Here is a 16,032-nt window from a genome sequence, read left to right on the forward strand (position 1 = left end):
TGAAAAACAGGACGTGGCAGAAGGGGTCTGATTTTCTATTCCATATCTTTGTAACTAAGTAACTAAACAAAATTGAACATTATAAAAATTGTGTTTTGTCTGAGTAATGACAATTTATAGTAAACAATTTATATTTAATTTTGTACTTTTTAAAAGGGAGGTTGATAAAACAGAGAAGACTAAAATGCACAGAAAAAATGAGATGTGTGTCACACTAGGAGAAATCCAGGATTTTTAAAAATATTGTCTAGTACAATTAACAAGTTAAAACTTTTATGTTATTAAAATATAGATTATTATTTAAGATGCTATCCTATACTAAAAAACACCCTTTTTCAGGTTTGCATGATTAACTTAATACCATCAAATATTTATAAATATGACCTTCTTACCTACAATGAAGACAATGTGAAGAATATGTTTTTTCATCTTTTCTTGAATATGAATTAAACCCATCTGCAACACATCTGCTTTCTAAGTCTGAAGAAATATTTTGCTTAACAAAGTCACTTTTAGTTACATTTGGTTTGCTATTCATCTGCTTCCGTGGGCTTCTTACATTTGTCTTCAGAGTGTTTGAACAACTAGGCTTTACTTTGGCTGACAATTTAGCTGATGAATTTAGTTGTTTATTAATTTTAGAAGCAACAAATTTTCCATGTTTTCTCAATCTTTTTTGCAACTCAAGGATCTCGCTGCTTCCATTCTGTTCTTCTGATTCTGGGGTATTAGAGGAAGCAGATTTATTGTAACTGTTTCCCTTTACATGTTTTTCTAATTTAAAGTTCATTTTCCTTTTTGTTTCATTCTCATTTTGACCCATTACAGTAACCTGTGCCACCTGGTGAGAATTACAATTGCAAGCAGTTTCTTGTAAAATGTAGTGATCCTTAAATTTGTTCAGTTCCATTTGGGTTTCATCGGAAGTTGAGTCAATGTTATAGCTAAAATTTAAAAAAATGTACACAGATTAAGGAAACATATACTTATCTATAGTATTACAAACAGCAATCCAAGTAGAACTACACTTATGTAGTAATAAATTAAATCTATTTTTGATACTAAAAAAAAACAAGAAGGTTTAAAAAATCAGCTTAACACAACACAAAGTTTTGATAGCCTATAACCCAAGGACTTTCAAAATGTTGATTGACCTTTCTTCTTGAGGGACAAACCATTTAACCCTGAAGAAAAAAGGCCTACTTTTTGAAAATTTTCAGATTACAGAGCACAGTGTATCTTTGTGTTAAATGTGATATACACACACACACACACAAATGTTTAAAATACAAATACAACCAACTTAAACACCCTTTACTTGTTTTTATACCTTATGACTCAAAACCCCATATTATCCAATTAATATATATAGAAATATATATAATATTTCCATCTGTTCCCAAAATAAAATGCATATCTATATATATGTATGTATGTAAATGCATACATACATACTGATTGGCCTTATTACTAACACTCAGCACACACTGGCAAAAAAGCTTTTTTTATATGCAAAAGCTGCATTATTAGTTAAAGTTGGAAGTTCATTAATAATATATAAAATTAATACAAGTTTAAAAAGTTTTCATGATGATTCTAATAAAAACTTGCATACATTTTCTAGTAATGATCAAAACTTACTACAAACACCTGAATTTCAAACCATGAATTTTTACATATTGTAACTTCAGTATGTATAAGGTCTAACAGAGTAACTTATAGAAACTAAATGTAAAACAAACAAGTGAAAATGCAGGTGTTCTAACATGTCATTGATGTTTGCAGAAGTACAACATTAAACAAACAAAAATAAAGTTTACAAGATAGTTTCAAAATCTATAACACATTACCATCAACATAACAGAAACATACTATACCTATAACAATACTGATTATTTAAACTTTAATATACTACTTTATTTCAAGAGGTACACATTTATGTTAGCATAAGTAAGCCATTTAGATGTTATTATCTCAGATAGCTTACAACATCTGCTCCACTTCAAGAAGTTGCTGGACTTACAAACTAACAAAGGACTGTGTGTTATGTAAACAAAAACTAGCTGATCATAAATGCTAGTAGGGAAAATATTTACTGAAATGCCATATTAGAAACTTGCAGTCACAAATAATGAAATATACATATTTATGAGTAATAATTATTTTCTGACAACAGTCAGATGTGTTGCCAATTAAAATCGCAGTTCTGTTATATAGTAGGTGGACATAACTTAGTGAGCCGGGAATCAGATGCTCCATGATACCATTCAATACTCTCTATGCATGGGATAATTCAAGACCATATCTTTGTACAGTCCCCTGAATTTTGCAAAAACAAGAGATTCGTGGATCTAATAGACAGAAGGACAAATGAAGTGATTTCTGAAAAATGAAATAAAAGAGGAAAGACATTGTGTAAAGCTACATTAATATGAAAGTTTATTACTTTAGCAACAGAAAGAAAGTGACTGATTGTGCTGCTGCAAGGTATCTAACTTGAAAAAATGTGAAATGAACAAAAGAGTTCAACTATTTAAATGGATAAACTAAATAAGGTACAAAATAAAATTTATTGTAAGTTCTTCTCTTACTGCTGTAGACTAGATGTAAAGATTGGATTTAATGGTATTTATGTTTTTAATTCAAAAATTAAACTTTGTTTGGTTTTACCTCAATTTCCTTTTATGAATTTTAATAATTTTACTTTAATTTTAGCGTTTTACCAGATGTTTGGCACATATAGCCAAGTTGCTTTGTGCCATAAAACACCCGGTAAAACATTAAAATTAAAGTAAAATTATTAAAATTCATAAAAGGAAATTAAGGTAAAACAAAACAAAGTTTAATTTTTGAATTAAAAACATAAATAACATTAACCTGTTGACTTCCAAGTATTTCAGCTGCTACATCAACTCCTATGCTGGGTTTTTCAGCAAAATTGAGTAATTTTTAAAACAAAGGAAATAAGCAACAAATAGTATTTTTCTCTAAGCCAAACTTACAGTTGTACACAAAATGAAGAAATATGTACAAAAAATGAAACAATAACTCGTTCGTGGCACTGTGTTACCGATCAGCTTGGGCAAGTTATCTCGTCTACGGCACTGGACAAGTTAAATCCAATTTTTACATCGAGTCTACAACAGTAAGAAAAAAAATACAGTCATAGAAGTTGTAAAGGACTTTCTGTAGTTTAACTGAAATTATCATAACTTGCCAGGATGACTAACGGGTAAGTTCAAAAACCACTGCTAGTCACCTGAAGTTGGCCTTTTCAGTCCTGGTTTCGAGTCATTTGACTTTATGGCCATTTTCAAAAAGTAAAGTAATACAAGTTTTAAAAGACTTGTAGCAAAATTTTAATTACCATAATTCGAGAGGATGACGAATTATTAGTTTAAACATCAGCGTTAGTCACCTGAAGTTGACCTTTCCAGTCCTGGTTTCGAGTTACTTGATGCAATGACCATTTTCTAATTCCAAATCAAACTATACGTACTTTGAATCTTAAAAGGGGAATCACATTAAAAAAGGTCTAATGTATAAATTAAAAAACTTAAATAACATTAAAAAGATTAATGGCTTTTAAACACTAAAAAACATTTGTAAAGTGTACAGTGTCGCCATCACCAATAACACTATCTAATGTTACAGATGAACCTCAGGACAGAACAAGTTTAAAATGGTGCTGTTGTTGAGAGTCATAATGAAGGCAAGAGAGTAAAATGTGGCTTATTGTGACATGAGTGTTACAAAGACAACACATCTGTGCATCAGTCCCAGATAAAAGAAAATGATGAGTTAAAAAACTGTAACCAATGCATAGTCTAATTAGAAAAAGTTCCTCTTTCCAATCCTTATGGAAGCAAGACGGCCAAAGTCCAATGGAGGATTTTATTTTGAAAAGCTTGTTTTCATGTTGCATACTCCAAGTTGACTACCAACTGGTATGGAGCCAAGCTTTGAATACAGGACCATAGTCCACGTATGCAACAGGCATAGGAGTGATTGTGCCAGAGCAGACAGATTTAGCTGCAGTATTGACAAGCCAGTTCCCACAAATACAAACGTGGCCTGGTATCCAGGAAAACTGGATAGAAGTAGATGTTAAAAAGAAATGGGCCAGTTGGTTTTGGATATTGGCGAAAAGAGGGTGAGAACTAACATGAAACGATTCCAGCATAAATAGTCCAACTGGAGTAGTGCTTAGCTTCTATGTGATCCAGGGCAAGAGAAATGGTGTACAGTTCAGTAGTGAACACAGAAGCTGTAGATGAGATTCTGCACACAACCACTGAACCACAACGAACCATGGCAGAGCCCACAGAGTCACCTGATTTTGAAACATCCATATAAAAAAGAATGGAAAGATGGTTTGAAAGACGTTCAGCAAATAACACACAGTATTTCCAATTGGGAATGTCTGCTTTTCTCGGATGACTTAAAGATAGGTCAAATTTGGGGACTGTAATAAGCCATGGTGGGATGGGCTGACCAGTGAATACAGCAATGTTATCCAAGGAAAGACCCAATTTATCCAACTGCTCCTGGATAAGAAGACGAAAAGGAGCAATGGCTCTGTTCTGAAAAAGCATGGCTCTTTGAAGAAGAGAAACATAACCCCCAGGTGGGGTGCTTTGGTAAGGAACGAAGTTTCGAAGCATAAAGACAGTTGCAAACAGTGGAGGTGCAAAAGAGGTTCATGAGACTCTGTGTATAAACTACGAACCTGGGAAAGTGCGGAAAGCTCTGATGCAGAGCATAAGTCCCTGATGATGAATGGGGTTCTGGCAGAGCCATAGACCAGTGATCCATAGTTTAGTTTCAATCGAATAAGTGCATGATATATTTGAACTGCAACTGCTTAATGTGAGGTATAAATGTTAGCTTATGGTCAAAGATAAACCCCAAGAACTTTGTTTCAGGGACCACAGGCAGCACAACTTCACTGATATGGAGTTCAGGATCAGGGTCAATACCCCACTGGCAGCAAAAGTGCATAAAAACAGTTTTAGAGAGGGGAGATGTTAAAATTGTTTGCTGTGGTCCACTTCAGTAAATGATTGAGGGCAGTCTGTAGCTGCTGCTCAATATACTGCATGTTTGATGACTCACGTGAGATGTGAAAGTTGTCCACATAGAGCCTGTTTGCAACAATAAGAGGGAGTTGTTAAGTGATGGCATTAATCTTTACACTGAAAAGTGTGACACTCAAACCATAGCCCTGAGAGTTTCCAAGTTCCTGTAGAAAAGAACAGAAAAGTGTTGAACCCACACAAACTTGATTGGAATTGCCTGTCATTAAAAATTTTTTAATAGAAATGGGCAAATGGCCACGTAACCCATATAAATGGAGGTCTTGCAAAATGCCATACTTCCATGTTGTATCATAAAGCTTCTCAATGTCAAAGAATACTGATACAAGATATTGTCATTTGAGAAAAACTTCTCTGATTCGAATTTCAAGTTGAATCCATGGAAGAGCATTGTCATCGGAGCACACACTGGGTGGGCGAGAAGAGGTTGTTTGATTTCAGGAACCAAATGAAATAAGCATTAACCATCCTCTCTGAGGTCTTACAGAGACAGCTCATCAAAGCAATTGGATGTTAGTTTGAAGGAAACTTGGGATCATTCCCTGGCTTAGAGAAAGTTAGGACAATAGCCTGGCACCAGGCATCAGAAAAAAACATTCCTCTGCCATATCCAGTTAAAAACAATGAGAAGAATAGCAAGAGAAGCAGGAGATAGATGGCACAGCACTTCATAGTGTACATCATTAGGTTGAAAGGAAAGATGTGATCGCTCTGCCCAAGTCTTGATGGCTAAGAAGGCAGAAGAAGCAGAAGTGCTAGATACTTAGCAAAAAGCTTTCACCTAGATTATTGGCAATGCTCTGGGTATAAGCTTCTGTCTGGCCATCAGAGATGGGGACAGAATTATATTGCCCACTGACCTTTCAAATCTTGTCCAATATGACTTTGAAACTAGTGGTAGAAAATATGTTGATTTTGAACTTAATCCAAGAGTCCTTCTGGCTTTAAAGTCTTACCCACCAAGCATGTGCCTGGGTCTGCGGAAAGGGATGCAGTGCAAGAGTGTAGGATGCCTACGAAACGTACCCTAGGCCCGTTTTTGAGCCTTCTGTGCCATGTAGGTGGCAGGATTCCACCATGGATGAGGTTATTGTGTCAAGGTTTTTGGAATACATTGAGCAGCTACCTGTATAATACAGTCAGTTACTGTTGCCAAACACTTGTCTATTGACAGCTTACAGATGAAGACAGGATGAAGTTCTGCAAGAGCAGTGAAAGAGGGCCAATTTGCTCGATCCAGCTTCCACGGGGACACGAGGGTTGGGTAGCATCAAACACGACCAGGCTCTCTCAAAATTATAGGAAAATGATTACTGCTTCATCAACCCTCCATGAAAAGTGAGAGAATAGAAAATGGGAGCAAATTGAGAGATCAACAGCAGTAAAGGACAGACTAGGTGCATGAAAATAAGTATAAGAACCACTACTGAAAACAGAAAGTTTGTGATTAGAGAGCATAAGCTCTACGGAGCAACCCCTCCCATCAATATCAGCACTTCCACAGAGGGGATGATGTCCATTAAAGTCCCCCAGGATTAAAAATGGAGATGGCAACTATTCAATGAGAGCATCAAGGGCTGATTGATCCTAGGTCTCTTCAGACAACAGGTAAGGAAAACAAACAGTGATGGTATGACCCAAGGAATCATAGATGGCTACAGCCTCCAAGAGTATGTCAAATGGTAAAGACAGGGTGGGCACATGCTGATCAATCAACATTGCCACCCCTTCATGCACTCGTCCATCACACAGCCTGTCATTTCTGTACAAAGAAAACTGCTGAATGGTGACTGTATCGGGAGGTTTCAGAAATGTTTCCTATTAGCAAAGACATACAGGGTAATAGGAAGAAATCAGTGCTTTGACAGTAAAGCTGTTCCAAAAGTGTATATAAAATAGTGTTCACTAAATTTTACCAATGAGGATAATTCAGCAAACATATCCTGTAAGCCATCACTCTGGGTCACAGGGACTTAGACATGTGCAATGAAGTTTGCAACCTTGGCCACAGAGAATTTTATGGGTCCAATCATGTTAGCACCCTGGACACAGGGATTTTTGTATGTGCAATGATGTTAGCATCTTAAGACATATAGATTTAGGTGGGTCCAGTGATGTTAGAATCCTGGACCTAAGAAAGTTTTAATTTTTATCTACTGAAAATGTATTTCCAAAATGTACTTATTTCTTTCCTCATATATAATTATTTTTGTTCAGTGCCACCTTTTATATGAAAAATTTTTTCATGTGCCACAATCCTTGCCCTTCCATGTACCCTATGATCGTTGTGGCTCAACTGTGCCTTGCCTGTAAATCATAATATAATAACAATCCACCAAGAGGAGTGCAATACACCTAGTACAATCTAGTCATGTTGTTAGTTCAACTTCCATAAGATCAATTCAGATATCACAAAAAATAAATTCTGTCACCCACTAACAGTAGTCATGCCCATCATTTTATTTGGACACTATTACAAGCTGTAACCAAATAAACTTATTTGAAAGGATCATGCAACTAGATTCATTTAATTTTCTTATAAAAATTTAATTTATATAGCAGGAACAGAAGAATGGTATGAGCAGAAATAAGATGGACATACAGACCTATACATCCTGCAGAGTCATATCTTTAATGGTGCTAGTAATAATGTTCACATCATTTGACTCTTTGTACCAGCACTTAATAGTACATTCCACTGACCTCACCCTGACATATTTATATGTTGTTAGTATGAACAGTCCAATCTAAGAAGAAGACATAAACCAAATGAAGTGGCCTTTATGCTCACTCAACTCTAAACCCACAGTGCAGTTATGGGATGCTCTTGGAATATATATCTCATTTTGTTAAAAAACTTCAGACTAGTTAAGTTAACCTAACACAGTTCTCTGTGAGAAATGATCAAAGATAACTTAGGACCTTATTAACATTCTTATTTCAAGTACAAAACATTGGTTCCATGCTTTTTCTACTCTATACTGAATTAATACACGCTACAAAAATGAAAAATACATTGCACAAAATATTCATTTACAAGCATAGATTAAGTTACCAATCATTTGAATTTTAGATTATATGGTTAACAAATTCCTGCCTTATATATATATATATATAAATTAACTGATTACAACTTTATTATAATAGTAGTTATGAATATAACATTACAGGTTTTAATTATTCTTGAAATGTTAAGTAGTAGATTTAACAGACACTAACTTCTTGACAAGCAGAGTTATTTATAAAGTTCTTTTCACCTGTATTATACCATCAACAATGTTAACTTTTTATTTAATGCAGCTAGTTATTACAGAATAACTGAACAAGGAAAAATTCAGTCATTGTGTTTAACTAGAAGTTGTAAAGGAAAACCATTTACTCAGAAATAACTTCCCTGAATAACATACTATTTTAATCTTACATAGCTTGATACTTGTTTGATGTCTCACCAAGCAGTTAGCAGCATGTTAGAACAAAAATATGTATATTTTCATTTGAGCATAAATTCAACATTATCGACATAACAGATAATATAAAATCTTTGATTTAGGGAAATTCGTACTTTATCCAAGATGTTTCATACATAATTAAAAATAGACGTTTTTAAAGACAATGCTTTTCATCTCTTCAGTAGTGTCAAATATCTTCATTACAAACAGTAAGTAAAAAATATCAGACTTACATGTAAAAAGGTTTTTACTTGCCGTACACATCATGATATCAACACTGTTCTAAATCTGGCCAGATCATTTTATGTAATGCTTCCAAACAAGAAAGTTTTTACATGCTATACATCATGATATCAACACTCTTTTAAATCTGACCAGTTCATTTTATTTAATGCTTCAGTATGAGAAAAGTGTTTACTTGTTATACATCATGATATCGAGTGCTTTAAATCTAGCCAGTTCATTTTATGTAATGCTTCAGAACGAGAAGGTTTTTACTTATTGTACATCATAATATTGTTTGTTTTCTAATACTGGTCAGTTTATTTTTTATAACTCTTTAAAAGAGAAAGTTTTTACTTACTATACATCATGATATCGACAGTGTTTTAAATTTGGCCATTTCATTTTCTGTAACTCTTCAAAAGATATATGTGACTTTGAAGAACATTTGTGGTTTCCCTTTTTAAAAGTAAAATATCATTATAATTAGAAAAAAGACAAAAAGTTTTTTTAATGATAAGCAAATGCAAGCAATTATTATGTGAGTTAAAAAACAAAATAAAAACAGAAAACACTACATTTCTTACATTTTCTATTTATATTTATATAAATACTTTAATTTCTTAAATAACCTATATTTAATGATTAATTAGTTATATTTTACAAACTATTTTATTATATACAAAACAATAAATAATTTTATCATAAGTTTCTGCTGCTAATTTATTGCAGTGTTTAAGAAAATTCAGAGAAGGACAATTTCTCTGTTGATAGTAGCTGGAATTCTATTCTGGGTCTTTTTATATAAAAATCAGGTACATTATCCATTTGACTGGGTCTTTGGCAACTTTTGTGAGAGATTGATTGTGTTATCAGTAAGGTCAGATGTAGAAGGCTTTTTCGATCATTATTTTTCTCATGTATGGTTCACTTCCTATTATTTTAGTATCGTTCCAATTTATCCTATGATCTTCTCTGGCAAGATGGTCTATTGTAGATAGATCATTATTATCAAGTCTTGTATTTCTATTATGCTTCTGAAATCAAACTCTTGTTGCCTATATATATATACTGTTTTTTCTCTGCATTGTGTTTTTAGGTGATTTGATATACACTAACTGTGATCACATGTTGGCATAGCTTCTGAAAACTGTTGATGTTACACTAATTTCATATTCTTTATATATATCTAATATGGATGTTTTGTTATGTCTTAGTGTAGTTTAGTCCTTTCCTCACACATATATAATTAAATACTAATCTATTTATAACAGCTCATCACACCATAATAGAAAATCACACAATAAATTGGACAAATGCTAAAATAACAGCATGAGAAAAAGAAGCCTTCTACATCCACCAAATTCAATCAATCTTGCATGAAAGTCAACAAAACCTGAATACCCCTTTTTAAACCACTCAAATAGTTTATTAAAGTTCCATGGGGAAGGGAAGGAACAGTGGATACCAGTCTTTTACTGAGGAGATCCAGGATTGGATTTTGGCCACCCTACTAATAACACAGAAACAGTCCTTCCTGGGTCTTCCACAAAGATGGTAGCAGGTTCACAACCAAAATACTGGATAAAATATGATATAATTTTTAATTAGACTCACCATGGCATAGATATAACAGTAGTGTTAAAATATTTTATGTGCACTTAGAGAGCTGATTTATGTACATAGAGAAACACACAACTAGTATTTCTCATTGAAGAAGTCAGATACAGAAGTTTACATTAAATAAAAGTCTTTACTAAAACAGTTAATGTCCATGGCTTACTGTATACAGCTCTCAACTGGTTAAAACAGAACACACACTCTAATATCAACATTAATTTGGATAAAACAAGTAATACAGTTTTTAAACTTACTACTTCCAATCTTCCAGAGACAGGTCTTCCATCAGACTGAAAGTACTTGGAGAAATCTTCTGCAATTATTAGAACCATTGACGAGATAAATTAAAGTAAAATAAATAAGAAAGAAACAGACTTGAAGACTGTTTAATTTAACATCTTTAAATATATATGGTTTCAGTATACACAAACATAACTAGACTCCTTTTATATGTTTTGCCATTAAGACCATCCTATGATAATAAATATGGCTAAAGTCATGATTGTGAATAACACTGTAGAGTATTTTAAGACAACAGTATCAATGTGGATCACAATAAAAGAAACATGACAAAACAAACCTTTTAATTTTAAACTGACTGGTTCAGTTATGAAACATTTCTACAAATATGCAACTACTTGTTGTAGTATCCATCCCTTGGATAGAAGTTATGTAAGTGAATGATAGCTTTCCTTATATGTAATTGTAAAAAAAAATACAAAAACTACAAAAACAAAATGTGAAACTGCAAGTTTGCATGCATTTCACTGTGGACCCAATAAACCCCCATATCAAATATGGTGAAGACACATCCACATGAGGTGAAATAGTTGTAAAAACACACAAAAATGACCTTAAGTTCCACAAAACCTTTCACGTTTTTTACAAAAAGGTGTACATATCCACGCACTGGCCTAATGAACCTCGATATCAATTTTGGCAAAGGTCTACAAAACTCTGCAAAATAGTTAGATGGACATACTTACATACAGCTAAAAGACAGTACTATTATACTTATATGGATACATTGCATATCTCATTAAATATAGAAAACTGTGACTGGTTTCATTACAGGTTTGCATGAGCAGGCTGAGATAAATGCAAACCACCTCTGAGCAAGTAATTAAAAACAACAGTGTGAGGGGCAACCTATATTCCAGAACACAAACAACTTTAATCAATGATATATTGTATACATTTTGGAACAGCACAATGCTTTGAATCTGTGTTTACAAACATTCAATGTACAAATGGAAGAACAGTTTCATACAGCTCTGATCAGTGATTTAACATCCCAGATCGTACTAAGTTAAGGACATTCTGACATAACTCCAATGAGTGATTTAATACCCACAGGTTATAACAGTGCAGACTGACGAAAGAACAGCTTCACACAGCTTTGATCAGTGATTTCACAACCCAGATTATAGGAACTTAAGGACATTCTGACATAACTCAAATGAGTGATTTAATATTCACAGATTGTAAGTGTAAACTGATGAACATACATTTCACACAGTTCTGATCAGTGGTTTAACCCTCTTTCTACAGGCATCCTTCACTGCCAAGATCATGAGGTTTCATTGAGTTACATTCAAATTGTAACATCACATGCTATCAGTTCTTAATCTCATAAGATAATATTAAAATAAAATCCTGAATTTCCCTTAGTATAAGAATTGTGACATTTGTTAAGTATCCCTTCTCCTCTCATTTATTTACCACCCCTCTGAGAAGTATGAAATTTAAAGTATATTACACAATATAATGTATAAATTGTTTAGACAAAGAATAATTTTACAGACTTCAACTAGAAAATCAGATCTCATTTGTTACATTCTCTCTTGCCAATAGTTCTCTCTGATGTATAAAAATATATTGCTTGATGTAAAAAAAATTGTTTATTTTGCTTTTATTTCAAACTTTTTTCCCACAGAAAACACATCAACGTAACTAAAATGTAAAAATTAAAAACTCTTCAGATTAGGTGAAATAAAGAAAAAAAAATGAGGTTGCTGGTAAATAGCTCACGAGTAGCTCAAGCATTACATAATTTGGCAGAGTAACCTGAGCTGCAGATTCATATATCAGTTGGACACAGTTCAAACAGCTGTAAAACAATAAAATTAAACATGTTACAAGCTTAAAGCTATTTCTTTAAAACAAACAATGCAGTTTCATGTTACAACCTGAAGTCATTGTAGAAGGGAAAAAAAGGTAAGTTGTATTTATTTCAATTTTGTGTTGGTGATTACAAGGTTGATCAAACATATGACAAAGGTGGAGAATACTACAGATAACATATAAAGTTTTACTGAAGGCTTTAGAAATTATGCAAATAAAATTTGGAATTTTTCAAATACAAAAGGTATTTTTAATCTTAACATGACAATCACTTTGGATTTGGAATAGTCAACACTTTGGGTCCATAAATTCATAGATAAATTTTTGATGAAAATACTTTACTAAAAAGTCCTAATTTTCTGTATATGAATTACTCTTAATACTTATTAAAAGCTTGTAAAATTTTATGAAGATACATAAAACATGTTAAATTTAGAGTACAGAAATACTAAACGTCAATTTGGGGTTAATATTTATGTTGAAACAACTGAGCCTGTAGGAAAAAAAAAGGTTGATGCCCACAGATTGTAACAAATGTGTGCTAATAAAGAAACATTTGCACACAGCTCTGATGAGTGATTTAATGCTTACAAGTAGCAACAGTGTGTACTAATGGAAGGATATTTTCACAGAGCTCCAATCAGTGATTTAATGTCTACAGGTTGTACTAATGGAGGAACATCATTTTGACACAGCTTTGACCAGTGATTTAATGCTTACAGTTAGTAATAGCATAACAATGAAAAAACATTTTGATACACCTGCAATCAAAAATGTAATGCCCATAGGTTGCAACAGTATTTACTAATAAAAGGACATTTTTCACACAGCTCTGATCAGTGACACAATTTCCAGACCTTGTAACAGTAAAATGCTTTGGATGATGTTTACACACACTCACTGTACCAACAAAAAAATATTCATGCACCTCTAATCAGTTGTTGCCCAGAATTAGTCAAAGTACACTGCTTTGAATTTACACTGTACCAATGAAAAGACATTTTCATGGCATTAACATATAAATAATGTGATATTGAAAATATGGGCAGTTACAAAATATCATTTTCTGCCTAATTGATTTTCACTTTTTCAACAGTGATAACTCACTCCATATTACTTAGTTACATGTTTTTTAACAAGGATGTTGCAAAATGGACTCGTTACTTCAATACAAACATATATCAATAACACTATGTGACAAATTTTGTTCCTGGATAGTATGTTCTATTCAGTGGCGTACCGTGAGTTTTGTAGTTGGGTGGGCTGCTACCTAAGGTACATTGTACTAAGCTAAAGTTTCACATTGAACATGAAAATATGCATCCATACAAATATAAGCAAAAAACGTAAATTTTTTCTAGCTCATTTAAAATTAACTTAATTCTATAGACATTTGGAAAAGTGTAGCAAAAAAAACTCAGTGCCATTATAAACCTCACAATGCACTAAGGTAATGCAAAGCATAAAAGGAAAGAAAACTTTAATTCATTTATAAATCAGCTCAATTCTTCTTGTCTGCAAAACAAATTGATCAATGACATCATCGTAGAAGCTTCTCTCTTGTCTCAATTCTGCTAAGAGATTTTTTTCGATTGACAACAAGCTTAGGCTTGACATCCTTTCCTGGCCCTGTGTGGTGCGATAGCAAGTGTGGATTCTTTTCAAAGAAGAGAAAGAACGTTCAGCTGAAGCCGTGTTGCTTGGTATAGTTAATACCAGCTCTGCCATTTTGAAAACCTCTTTGAAGGGATTTGCAAGATCATTTTAGACAATGAATTCAACCAATTCAAAAAGTTGCAGCTTTGAGAACTCAGGGCTGGAGTATAGAACGGCGAGCTCATTTTTGAGGTGGACGTAATCAAACATTAACCCATACCGGTGCTGTAATGCCTCAAGCAAGTTATCTGGGAATACGATTTTATATTGTTCGTAGTTTTTGTGCCAAAGAAGGTTAAGAAAGTCAAACTTCGAAAGGGAAGAAAATCTTGACTCTATTTGCGATACAGTGTTATCAGCAATTTTGTGGTATAGCTGAAGATAATAATCTTTCTCAGACATGCATCCTTTCGATCTTTTGCATGCAGGTTCCGTGCTTCTGGTTTCATTAGACGAAGCTGCCTTCCAAAAATCATCAAATTTGTTATTTCTGTCATACTGCATTTGCCTTGAGACCTCTTGGACTTTACCGCAATAATACATTACGTCATAGAACTTGTTCTGCAGAATGTTGTAGAGCAGGGGTTCTTAACCAGGGGTGCCCGCACCCCTAGGGGGTGCGAAGATGATTCCCAAGGGGTGCGAGGATGCCCATGAATAATTAAAGCAAATCTATATTTTTACATAAGAGTATGCTTTATATTTTTAGCTTTTTTTATATTTAAGTTTCCAGGGGGTGCGAGAAATGATTACTGATTTGAAAGGGGTGCAAACACTGAAAAAGGTTAAGAACCACTGTTGTAGAGAGTATCATTTGAAAATATCTCAAGAAGTAGCTTTGTTTGAAATTCTTCCAAAAAATTCAGAAACCTGCGCAATTTGAGAGTAGCATCAGTATCCCAATTTTCAGGATTTTCAATAATGTTTGTAAATAATTCAGTTAAATGAACTCTATTTTGTTGTACAGTATTTGTCAAACGAGAGGTAAAGTTCCATCTCGTGGGTGCAACAGAAGGCAATTTTCTGCCTACATATTCATGCAGAGCCTGTAATCTTTTAGAAGACTTGGAAAAAAATGCCAATAATCCACTCAAGGTTTGGAAAAAATTCTGCATTCCTTAATGCTGAAAAGACCTTGCTGCAAGACGAGGTTCAAAACATGTGCATAGCAATGAGTAAAAATCGCCAAGGGATACTTATCCAACACTTTTTTCTGCAATCCATTCATGTGACCACTCATTACACTTGCGCCATCATACGTCTGCCCGACCAATTTATTTTCTTTCTAAAATTCCTTGGTGATATCAACAACATGACTAAAAAGACCATCAGTAGTTCTATCCTCGCTGACATCAGAGAAACCAAAGAACCTTTCGAAAACTTTTCCATTACAAACAAACCGCAACACTGTTGATAATTGTGACTTGGACATCACATCTGAAGTCTCATCGAGAATGATTGCAACAAATCTTGCACTGTCAATTTCCTTTTTGATATGCTTTTTTAAAACATTAGACAAAGCCTGAATTAAGTCATTTTGAACAGTTGGCGATGTTCCTTGAAAAACTGTAGCAGTATTCAAATGACTGTCCAAGCACGTGCCATAATCTCTAAGGGTATTGAGAAACTCCTTATAGTTTCCCTTATCATCTGAAGTACTCAATTCATCATGACCTCGAAAAGGAAGCTCTTGTTTGGCAAGATAGCACACTGCATCAATTAATCTTTTCAATATTTCCCTATTCTTTTTCACTTGCTCATTGTGACGAGATATCTCAGCCTTCTGCTGAGTGTCAACTAATGTCTCTATGCGTTGCTTGCCAAACATTTTAAGCGATAAGGAAGACTGGACATGTGCACGAGAC

General features: G+C 33.7%; 1 protein-coding gene and 1 pseudogene across 2 annotated transcripts in view; both read right to left on the reverse strand.

The window, feature by feature from the left end:
* LOC143225641 (mdm2-binding protein-like) overlaps nucleotides 1-16,032 on the reverse strand; it is a 134,990-nt gene that overhangs the window by 40,006 nt on the left and 78,952 nt on the right. For both annotated transcript variants that reach the window (XM_076455432.1, XM_076455439.1), the window contains exons 14-16: nucleotides 10,642-10,700; nucleotides 9,129-9,226; nucleotides 393-944 (exon numbers count right to left, since the gene is read on the reverse strand). In XM_076455432.1, coding sequence (XP_076311547.1) covers nucleotides 393-944; nucleotides 9,129-9,226; nucleotides 10,642-10,700 — 709 coding nt within the window. The remainder of the gene's footprint in view (nucleotides 1-392; nucleotides 945-9,128; nucleotides 9,227-10,641; nucleotides 10,701-16,032) is intronic.
* LOC143225651 (uncharacterized) lies at nucleotides 13,873-14,839 on the reverse strand (annotated as a pseudogene).

This window comes from Tachypleus tridentatus, chromosome 1 (assembly GCF_004210375.1).
Source record: "Tachypleus tridentatus isolate NWPU-2018 chromosome 1, ASM421037v1, whole genome shotgun sequence".
Taxonomy (NCBI): Eukaryota; Metazoa; Arthropoda; class Merostomata; order Xiphosura; family Limulidae; genus Tachypleus; species Tachypleus tridentatus.